The sequence below is a fragment of the Polyergus mexicanus genome, unplaced genomic scaffold (genome assembly GCF_030449975.1).
Source record: "Polyergus mexicanus isolate NDT 795.1 unplaced genomic scaffold, iyPolMexi1.0 SCAF_12, whole genome shotgun sequence".
Classification (NCBI taxonomy): domain Eukaryota; kingdom Metazoa; phylum Arthropoda; class Insecta; order Hymenoptera; family Formicidae; genus Polyergus; species Polyergus mexicanus.
In genome coordinates, this window is record NW_027223332.1 from 7973899 (window position 1) to 7986064 (window position 12166).

The following is a 12166-nucleotide window of genomic DNA, read 5'->3' on the forward strand; positions in this document are numbered from 1 at the left end:
CGACAGAGATTTATTAAACTCCCCCGAGAGACAGGAAAGGGCCGAACGAGGTGCGGCAAGCAAACAATAAATTCAGGTTTAAGAAAACAGGATACGATGGTTGAAGGGCGATGACCGCGATCTGCCTTAATTCGAAGACGCTCGCCCTTTTCCCTCTTCATTCCGTATTCAGGTTGATTTGTCACTTAAAGACGATGATTTTAAATTACTCGTTATTTCGCAATGAGTCTGGGCGCACTGGATCAAGGCGAAAAAATCTCATCAGATAATCGTCGCCTTCAAATTAATTCCAAAGTGAAACCAAAATATCTTATGAAAAATTGAGAATATCCACGAAAGATATAAAAAGATCGACTTTATTGTTAACAGGGAAGCTTATGTCGAGTCTTCAAATATTAATATACCTAATAAATATAAAAGTTCTAGATCTTTCTTTAGATTTATTAAGTTTTAATTTAATTTAATGTTGTATGTGTGATAATTTTCTCTTGCAGAGATAACTTTTATCATAAAAAATACTCACAAATAATCTTTTTCAAAGTAATACGTACATTTTTAATTAGATTGAACGATCAGTTTAATGAAATATATATAAGGATATTTTATCAATCCTAAGCGACCCTCCACTAATCTCGCATCGATAATTCAATAGGAGTAACTAGAAAAGATTTATGTAGCGCGAAATGACACGATTTGTAATATATGTAAAAATTGTTCGGACATTTTTGAACGAATGTACGTTTTTGCGCGCTGCTACTTCCGCAGGGAATATCATATTTCGCAGCGCGCAGGAAGCGTGACAGAAAACGTATAACATCGATTGCGAACAATGTGACGCGCCATCGCCTTTCGTTGTTGCCGTACATTTCCATTATTGCGCACTTAAACGCGCCAAAACAGAAAATTCGAAAAAAATTCAATATTATCCTATTGGTGCATTTCATGCCTATCGGAAATATGAAAAGCATATATTTGCGCCGACACGAATTTTATATTCTACTACCTGCCCCCTCGTGTGTGATGAAAAATAGTTTGTCACAAATCACTACAGCGAAATGTACAGTGTATCGAATTCCAATTACTCGATATGCTGCGTACGCGTTTTTATCTCCCTCAATGTAAAACTTTACCTTTCATCATTGAAATTCGTATCGTGCTTTAAAATTTAATTGCATCTTTATATAGAAACAAATATTTTTTATTAAACCAAAGCGCGGAGCACGCGAGCTGAATAAAAGTTGCAACTCGTCAGTTTATATATTCACAAATAAATTGTCAAGCCTAATGTAGCCTTAATATTTTAAAATTAATTTCCACTGGGTTTTTTTTTTCCCATTTAAACTCGTGACACTACTATAAATCCGTACGATATCATTAAGAATTTAATTATTATTTATCCAATTTCAATATCGTTAATAATCAATTCATTAATTCTTTGAATGACAAACTGATTATACGCATCGTTATTTTTATCACTCACTTTATTTTATTATTAGCAATCTAGATTTTCTTGATACGATTAAACTTTTATAATCTACTGGATAAACTATATTCGGTGGGTAGTATTACAACATGCAGTGTATTTTTCGCAAATGCTGACACATCGTTACATTCTCCTTTTCTCCTGAGCACGATGCGGTTGCCTGCTGACAATGCCTGCACGTATGAGGCGACGCGCGTGCACGGAAATTCAAGCACATCTCTCTTTCTCTCTCTTTCTATCGCGCACCTTTAAAGTGGCGTCTGCAACCGAAGAGACGCGTCTCCGAGATGCATCGACTGCGATAAGGATCGCCGGAGGTTACCGGCGATGGTCTGCTCTAATTAATCAGCGATTCGTTAAAACCGTCTCTGCAGGTCGATAACGCTCTACCGGATTTGCGCTCGCCATCAGAATCCAAAGGACCGGGAAAGGGACAGGAGAAATGGCGAGCGGGGGAAAGGAAAGGGACGACAGAGGAGGATAGGTGGCAAATCAGAGAGGGTGGCTTGGGAGACAGCGGAGAGTGCTGGAAGAGAAGAGAGGGTTCGGCCGAAGGGCGTAGCACGGGTTGCGCCGGGCTATACATTACGAGCTTTAGTAGGGTTTAGCCGTCGCTATATACCGTGTCGCGGTCACCATTCCGTACCACCTATACGCACAGACGTGGACACACACATGTAGGTACACACATGTAGGTACACGCGCGCGCCTATAATCCCGCGTGAATTCGGCGTAGGTAGGTAGGTGGATACGCGTGTATACGCTTCGACCTCTAAATGCGTGTCAAAGTGTGCGTGAATCCGCGACATCGTCACTGTGTGCGTGCCGCATAGCGAGACATACACGGTGTGTGTGTGTGTGTGTGTGTGTGTTCAGCTCCGTGATATACGGACGTGCGCGTCGCGAGGCCCGATTTCGTCCGGGATCAATGTGGTGGTCTCCGTGACACTCGACCTCAATGCCCGCGATAATGTCTATCAGTTCTATCACGCACTTTGACGGCCGTTCGCTCTAAGACCCTACATACCGTCGTGCCTTGTATTGAGTCGATAAAGGCGATGTACAAAAATCACTGTTCGTCTCTTCAAAATCTGTAGCTTAAAATATAAACAAATATAGATGTTTCTGAAACACCGTGTATAATAATTCACTTTCAACACGATATTTGTAGCTCGAGGAAATGCCCGCGTTTGGCGATTTTACGAGCCGGGGCATTTATAGAGACCAGCTCTCTCTCTCTCTCTCTTTCTCTGCGTGCACGATGTCTAATTACAATTATTGCGGCGCAGCTTTTTGCGGGACGAGTAAAAATAGCCGCGTTGCGAATCGCGAACGAGAAAGCAGACGAATGAAGACGTGGACGATACGCTGCAACGCGTTTTTAGACGGAGAAACGGCACAAGTACCGATTCAAGTCGCGCGATGGAAAGTTCCGGCTTTGTGTGGAAAGCAAAGTTAATGTTTCATGAATTTGCTCGCCGACCGAGTTTAACTTTGTGACAATTCGTCGAGAAACGCGTCCGTACTCGCGATGAGGAAATAGCTCGATAATTTCCGCGCGCCATATTTGCATCCATATCCATGTTTTTTCTTCGTGATCTTTCGTCGTTGAACCAAGACGCGATAATAAATGATAGATATAATATCGTGTATAATTATTACACGATATTTTCGCAATTTTTCGTATATATCAGCATGCATGTTGTTTCTTATTTTTAGTTAACAAGTTGTCTGACAATATTCGAATTAATCTGATTTAATTTTCTGATATTTTCAAATTTGAATTTTGCAAATTCGGGAAATTTATGCGCGAGAGAAATGTATATATATGTATATATATATCGATCGAATAATGAGCGATAATCAATATTGTAAAGAAATTTGATTTCAATGACGTAATAATAAATGATCCAAAAGATGCGAGTATTACATGGGAATTTATGTGTGCAACAAAAATGAAATACCTGCGTATTCATGATTAATTAATATGATAATACTCTATAAGCAGAAAAGTTCTTGTTATTAATCGCATTCTATCTATAGAATTCAATCCAATTTCAAATACACTGTTCTCCAATTAATAATAGTGCATTCATTGATATTAGAAAAAATAGCATATGTGACGAAATGTATTCATCGCATATATATATATGACAATTATCATATTTGACAATTAAATGTTTCATATTGCAGCGAAGTGTGTAAAGAAAAATAAAAAGAGATTTTCGTATATTTAAAATAGTGTTTTGTATATATAGTATTTGGTACATGAATGTTATTCAGAAAATGATGACCACGGTTTATTATTGTCTTCCCGTGCAATCGTTTTCCGCGGAATTTGGAACATATGCATTCAAGAGGTCACGTTTAAAGCTTCACATATTTCTCGTCTCAGGACAGGTAGTGTTGCTTTTCGCGCTTTTAACAAATTAAAGTGGACGGACAAAGAGAGACATTTTCCTCGACTAAAAAAGCCGTAGAGACGAAAGATAAGAATGTAAGAGACGGCTAAAGAGAAAGAAAGAGAGAGAGAGAGAGAGAGAGAGAGAGAGAGAGAGAGAGAGAGAAATGTACAGAGAAACAGAGGTGGTGGCGAAGCGGATTGGCGCTAGACGAAAAGAAGAGAACGGCAACGACATAAAGAGAAGCGGCGAGACGTCAGGCATTTCTCGCTTGCACGGCTTCGTAGAACCACCTTGCTATTATACTGATTACATTTTCAAATGCGCCTATCCGGGATGCGTTGTCTCCCCGACCCTTCCGGCCCTTTCTTCGCCTCTTTCTCTCTCGTCTCGCAATGTTCCGGCAACATCTACGATCCGACATGTTCCATCTATTTTTTCGCGTCTCCACGGATTTCATGACACCTTCGTCGCTGTTTCTCTCACGCGGCGGCATATTTTACGAGATACCCTCCGTCCCTTTATTTTCCTCGGTCTAAGAACGATTTTCACGTAGGGAATCTCGCGCATGAAGAAATCCTGGCGGCGAATTTCCTGTCCACTTCCATTCGAGCCTTGTGCGCATCGGCATGAGAGAGTATCTGAATTTCTAAAAGATACGACGAGAGAGATGGCCTCGTGCGCCGAGTCTCGCTCGCACAATGCGCCGGTAAATCACCTCGGTGCAAGACAAAAGGCGGAATTCAGGGAGAAAAAGTCGGTCACACTCTGCGACGACGTACTATAGACGTACTAAAGCCTCGGGGGTTTGCACGATTGATCGATCTCGGATGAATATTTACGACGGCCCCGCGAGCCCGCGCCTCTTTTTGACGCGCCAATTAGTTGTAAGGAAAAGAGGCGCGAATAATAATAAGTCCGCGCGCTACAGGTCGTGCGATAAACTCACCGTCTTTATTTGCATGTGCAAAGTTTATCCTTCCGTGTGCGTGTACTCGGATTTATGAGAATTATGGAAATCATTCGATCGATAATATCTTTGCGAGTGATAAATACATGTGAACTGCGAAGGAACGCGAAGCACTGATACAATAGAATTGTATTACGCTTCGAGAGATATTTGCGCATCCGGTCCGCGTGATAACGCGACATCAATCACCGCGATAACGAAGGAGGAATCGCGATCCGCTTAACGAAATACATCCCGGGACAAAGCTGACGAGTGTTGCAAACAAAGAATGCGTAATATGCGCTAGCGCATACGTGATATTTGCATGTCGACGGTATCAACGACATTGGGTCATTGACCTGCGACGAGTTAAGTATTTTTAATAGCCGGCTCCCAACCAAAGAAATGATCTCGCATTCATTGAATCGTTCGTCAAGTGCAATTGATTGCCGCTACTGAGAAGTTAATCATCGTCATTCGTCGTCTACGTGGAGAAATGGTTTCAATCATCTTAAGATCATTGAACGCTCGCTCGCTGATTTCTATAATATTGAACGTATCTACGAAAACTTTATACAAGATTTACTTTTCAAGAAGCTGACATGATTATGATCAACAATTTCCCTCGTAAAACTCGTCTCTAAATAACGTGTCCAACATCGATTAAATAATCAAGAAATTATATTATTTTATACACTATATAATATTTTGCGTTCATAATAATTCCATAATAATGGGAGGGGAAAAAAAAAATGGAAAGCTACAGATTATCAAATTTCATAGAACCATTTCGTTCGAAGAGTGAGAGAATCTTTCTAACAGTCCTGCTAACGAGATGCAGGACGACGGGATCAGCGACTGCAACACCGTCCGCAATTTCCTCGATGCACTGTCTGCTACGATTTTCGAGGGACAATGAGATTTTATGGACGATTCTACGTCCCCTCCCTCCCCAGTCTTATCCACCCCTTGTCGTTCCCTACGTGACACCGGTCCTAATGGTGTGCCTGGAGGCCGACGCGTATCCTACCATACCATTAACCGTAGACGTAGCGCGACTTTGCCTTTCTACTTTATGCAACGCGCACGTCGAGACATATGTCATTATTTTCGCGCAACTATCTTTCTAGTTACACCAACGCCAACGGCACGTGCAACGCGCCGCTACTCGAACGTGCCGCCGTCGCGGATAATACATGTTGCATTTGTTTTCGTTAAAACGCTGACAAAACGCTGCCTCCCAACATGGCGACCCTTTAATCTTCATTCGCGCCGTCTCGTTTGGGATAACCTCGTTTCCTCGCGACGGCGACCCCTCTCCCTTTTATTGCCACGTGTTGCTCTATCGCGAATGCCAAAGCTCTCTCGCTTTATTATTATAACGTTATTCTTGTCCCCGAGTTCAAAGATACGCTTGTAAGCGAAGCGAGTGCTTGATAAAAAATGTATTTAAAATAAAGCGAGAACTCTCTCTCTTTAGCTCCTGTTTCGCACGATACATTGTAATTTGTCCTTGGTGCGTGTATGTGTGTGTTTATATATATTAATAATTAATTAACTCATTAATATGTTAGCAGACTATCGTGCGGTGGGTGTGTTTACACAAATACGTCTAGAAAACAAATGTGATAATATTCATTACCGTATGAATAGTAGATTTTTCTCTATTATTTCGACGCGTAATAAATATTCATTCGTCTTTATTGTGCCCACGCATTCGATGCCGTGTACCCACGATATTACCATCGTTAATTATAATTTGATTTAATTTCATCATTTATAATATCCTCGTTAATACGCATCATATTTTCACTTTTAATCCCGTATCGAGCACTGTCAACGTTCCCGCGCTGCTGATTCCATACCATCGATCGTCGTATAATAATCATGTATAATTGGTAAATTACTTGTTAAACGACCAGAAAATTATGCCGATCCGATATGAAAATTGAGATTATAAATACTATAGCTTGTTACATATTATATAAGCTTCAGGATTTTACGGCTTTGATCACACGTAAGGGATTAAGTGGCGTTGAAAATTACTATCTGTCCGCGATCAGATTTTGCAACTTAAACGAATTAAATGACGAACTAAAATGTTAATATATCATCGAGGACGAAACATCAATAACGATCAAATTTCATCAAAAACCACGCTCTTTATCACATAAATACACATAATAACGTTCTTTTATATAAATCGATAATTATTATATATATTGCCATTTCATTATTATTCAATTTCAAAAAAAAAATTAAAAAGTGTCAGCGTCAAATTATTTCATCATATTTGCACACATTGTATTTTCAGAGATATGATTCTCAGAAATTATTTTAATAACTTAAATGTGAAAGAGAGAGACACATATATCAAGCTATTATAATAATTCGAAGAAGATAATTAAATACATCACATATTTCTCATATCAACGCTTGTATCTTTGCGGATTGAAAATATGTAATATATTTGTATTAACATCGCTGCGGCGTATAATGAAAAATATGTTCAGCCGCAGGAGTACAACGTTTTCGAGGTAGATTGGGGCACCTGTTTTGATTTTGCGTATAATATTGCTACCCTGTTAGTTCTTCCTACATGAATTTCAATATTTGCGCTGGATAATTCATCCAAAAAAGAAACTCGCCCCAGTTATTTTAATTAATCAACTACTGCAATTTTTTAAAATATATTTCACGTTCCATCATACACGCGAAAAATTTAATAATTCGTTACAGGAAAATGCGCTATCTCGCGGCCGCGATCTCGGGAGGTACATGGCATTTCTATCCCGAGATATTTTCTTTATCAACCGGCGACTTTAAGAGAATCACAGTTCGCTTAATCTATAAAAAGGTTCGCGTGAGTTTCTAATAATGCGTGTAGCAAACGTGCGTAAGAAGTGTGCTCGTAGCTTGCGACTTCTCGCTGAAAACCTTGGAATGGAAGAAAAACGGCGCCTTCGTTATCCTTAAGAGACGCCGCAATCAATCTCTATTCCAAAGCGAGGTTTAGAGCATTATCGTGTACGTCGCGTGTGGAACTCACGCGAACAACGGAATAATGTCGATTGTGAGCAAGGAATTTATTCGTAAAAACTTACTTCACATTTACGAGTAAAACGGAGGCTTTCCTTGGAGTGAGCGATATACCCTGTGACGTCAGTTTAGCTTTGAAATTGACAGCGTTACTTACGAGATCGATATTTTTCTCGACACGCATATTCCAAGATGCTAAATTATTTCTAAATTCTTATATTTTGAGATTATTATGATTTTAATGCCTCTCCGATTTTCCCGAGTGTATATCCGGAAATCATACTTTTAGTATTAATATATAACAATAAAAAAAAGTAAATAATTATCTTTTTCTGAAAAGTGTATTATTTTATAAAAATATATTATTTTATGTACATGTTATTTATTGAAGGAGCAAGAAAAGATTAAAAGCTCATATTATATTGCAACGTTAGTTACTTTGTTTAAATACAAGCGCATTCAAAACATTTATGAAAATAGCATATTCTGTTCTTAAATCGTAATCCAAAATCAATATTCGATTTTAGTTGCATCCGGTAACTGAAACATCATATCCCCATGTCGCAAAAATCGCGTTTGAAGTGAACTTAAAAACTGAAAATTGCAATCTATCAGCATTGGTACGATATGGCGGAGATGCAATTCCGACATATCAATAGCGACAGAGGACGATATCGCCCTATTCCCCATTCGTTACACGTTATTCCGCGCGAAAGCGGAAATAAAACGATGATTTTTCGGCGCAGAGGGTAAACGCGCGTCCGTCGCGGTTGAAACAAAATATCGCCTGAAAAATATCGCATGAAAAAATGCGCGAAAAGAGCGGAGATTTTTTTCCCGTTATGCGAGATTTTTCCTACTTATTCGGAACGAATCGCGCCGCCCGGATAAATTCATCTTCTCGCGCGAGCAATGCACTTCGGTGTGCAAGTGAATTCGACCCCCCCCCCCGCCCCTCCCCACCTACCCGTGCCCGTGTCGACGACCAAAACGATAGTGGCACGATATCCACTCTCGAGAAGCGCTTTCTCGTTCGGACCAGCGGCCGTTTACAAATGTTGGGCGTGGTGGGGAGACGAATGGCGCATCCCGAAAGACACGCGACTGTTGGTTGCGGGGGCAGGTAATATAATGGCAGAAGAAAAAGTATCGTAGAATATATGAAACTTCCCGAGAGCACATATTATTAAGGGGATAGCGATCTTCGCATCCCCTGACACCCACCTGGCTGGTACATCTACGGTCCTCTATGCCTATCGCTCGTACGGTTGCCTCTACCATTGCACACGAGCACTGCACGACACTCTTAAATCACCATCATCTTCGCCACTGGGATACCCCCCCTGGAAACCGATCTCCTCTGCCAAGCCAGTCAGCACCAAGGACCAACCGGTGAGCGGCGCGGTACTTTGATCACACGGGAATACCGCAGTATCGCTGCCGCATTCGTGGCGAGAGCTTGCTAGTAGACGGAGGACATTGCACGCGGCTGTCCGCTAAAACAGCCGGCTCCGTCGTCGATACCGGGTGCTTTACGTTCCTTTCCGGAAGCTCTCGTAACGGCGCGGGACCCAGGGTGGAACGATCTACACGCGGTTCGGGCGGCAGGGAGGGCGGTCGAGAGTCAGTCGTGACCCGAGTCCACCCACTTCGGTGAACGCGCGCGAGGGCGCAGAGACACGGTACGTGCTGTACGCGACGCGAATCTACGCTGGTGACGATCAAGGACGCGCGTGAGATCGACGTTCGCGGTTCCGGGGCTGGCAGTGCACTGACTCCGGCCTCCTCGTTCGACCCGACGGTCCGCGGCTCCGACTCCCACGCGGCGCATGCGTGGCTCAACATGGCGACGTTGCGCCGTCGTTGCCGCCGTCACCGACGTCGACGTCGACGTCGTCGTCGTCGTCGTCGTCGCCGTCGTCGTCATCATCGTCATCGTCGTCATCGTCGTCATCGTCGTCTTCGTCGTCTTCGTCGTCTTCGTCGTCCTCGTCACCCCTCGGCACGCTCCATCTCTCTTCCCATTGTGATTCCCTCCTTGCCCGATTGTGCGTGTGGTGTCGCGCAAATGTATTCGACGTACGCGCTCGTATACACGCGAACGCGCTGTCGTGCTTCATGCCCCAAATCGGCACCCCCGAGAGAGAAAGAGAAGGAGAGGTGGAGCTTCTATATCTCGGCGACATCCCCGTCCCACTGAAGGGATGAGTGGCACGCCGGTAATTCTCGCGCTCTTTTCGCGTAAGAATAAGACCAGGAAGGTCTGCAGGTGGTTCGCGCGATGAGCGATCGTCGACGTGCGATCCTCCTTCGACACGATTATCGAGTGTCGAATGAGTTCACATGATCGAGCACTTAGTCCTCGTAACGTACGAACGCGTGACTTCCACAGGTCATAAGTAAGATTAGGGTTAACTGCGCCGATTATGCAACGCATCGATGTAAATTTCTCCTCGACGTTGCTTTAATCATCTTAAACATTGTACTTTTACTGTACAAATTGAATTAATTGGAACGACGGCTGATGTTTAATCCCATTGTCCTCGCTAACAGCTTATTTTTAATTAAACGTTATTTTACAATGACAAAGATGTATTTGTCTCGCTCTAAACTTAAATTATTCATTCGCAAAGTTAAGAAAATGTGAGAACTTCTATTTATATTATTTCGTAATTTATTAATATAGATTTAATATTTAATATAAGTACTGAAAAAAGAGAGAAGAAGATTAGAGTTAAATAAAAAATTTACATGAGAAAAAAAAATTAAAGCGTTGTTCTAAAAATTTCCTTCCGGTTTTCTATTCCCGTAAATTTTTCAACGAGAGAGAGAATGCTTAATATAGTCATTGCTTTTGAAACTTAATAATTGGTTATACGTTGTTAATGTTACAAAAGAACCAAGCTATTTTTATTGTATACATTATTAAAACTATTTCGTAATATTATAGGCAGAAAATATTTTTGCAATATTTCCTGGAAGCGTTTATCCTACTGAAATGGACATTCGTAAATTCAAACGGATCTTATAGCTCGTAAATATATGCCTAGTATGCGAACGAAAAGTAGTTCGCGAATGACAACCGAGAATTTTTACTATGATTATCGCGAGGATATATCGGCATGAATAAGTTATACGTTTCTAGATGTGTACGCGATGCACCGTTTTTGTTCTCTTCTTTATTTTACTTAGTAGTCGCTATTACTGCCGCTGCGAACTCGGCGCACAGCTGAATCGCGAGTTTCGAAACGAATTTGGCATCGACTCAGAAACATCCGGGTGGTCGTTCAGATCTCACGAAGAAAGGAAGGATTTTGTTGGGAGCATTCCAAGTACTTTGGACAAGCGTAACGGCACTTTTTCGATATGTGCGAAATTGGAATTACGTAAGGTATCCGCCGAACGATTAAGATGCCTTGGGGAAAAAAAAAAATCTCACGTAAAATCTATCAATGTTACAAGCGTGACGTGCAGTCTACGATCTCGTTAACGATAGAGGAAAAGATGGTAACGTATAACTCGGTACGAGTTGGAGATAAATTAGTAGATGGTTCAGATACTCGCACACGCGCATGGTAGATTGCTTCTGAAACTACCAAGTGAGCGCGTATAGTACCGCTGAATTAAAGCGCATTGTGTTAATCCCGTGCTATTCCGTTTTTGTCTTATCTAAAACTTTTTCGTGTAATAAAATTTAGAATGGCAAATGAAACTTTACGTTGCTCGCGCGGCGTAATCCGATAAGTACAAACAAAAATTTCGCTAAGAAAATATCTCTAAAGTTGTATACTAACGAGAAGATCGTGCGCATAATTTATAGACTTATTTTTAACCGCTAAATACATTCGCAAGTTTCATCAGCGCAAATAAAAAAAAAACGATAATTAATTACCATTTTATCCCATTTCATTTGACAAAAGTTCCATTACCTGTCGTATGCCGAACGGTCGTTACGATAAGGAACGCTCGTGACCACTTTGAAAACAGGCGAGATAGAACATTTGACGGGAGATGGGGCTTCTCGCCGGAGAAGAAATATTCTTGAAACTTCGCAGTTTGTCGATCGATACGCGATATTCCCTAAAGTAAATATAAAGACAAACGTGCTTCCCTTTTATCTACAGTCGCACTAATTCGATTGACCCGATAATGCATTATGGAGTAATAGCGTTAAATCTCTTCATAAAAGTAAAATTTCATTAAAATTCTGAATCAGCTTAAGTAATATTCGATTTAAACATTTCATAGTAATTTTATGACAATTAATTTATTTTAAAAATACTACAGATACAT

The 12166-nt window shown here is 41.1% G+C and overlaps 1 protein-coding gene across 4 annotated transcripts in view; it reads right to left on the minus strand.

Moving 5' to 3' along the window:
- The window catches only part of Ten-m (teneurin transmembrane protein Ten-m), a 525552-nt gene that overhangs the window by 203992 nt on the left and 309394 nt on the right, over positions 1-12166 (minus strand). The window contains exon 1 of one of the 4 annotated variants that reach the window (XM_070305179.1): positions 9098-9626. The exons of the other annotated variants lie outside the window; for them this stretch is intronic. Coding sequence (XP_070161280.1) covers positions 9098-9110 — 13 coding nt within the window. The 5' untranslated portion in view covers positions 9111-9626. Of the gene's footprint in view, positions 1-9097; positions 9627-12166 lie in introns of those variants that run through there. 4 annotated transcript variants of the gene reach the window in all.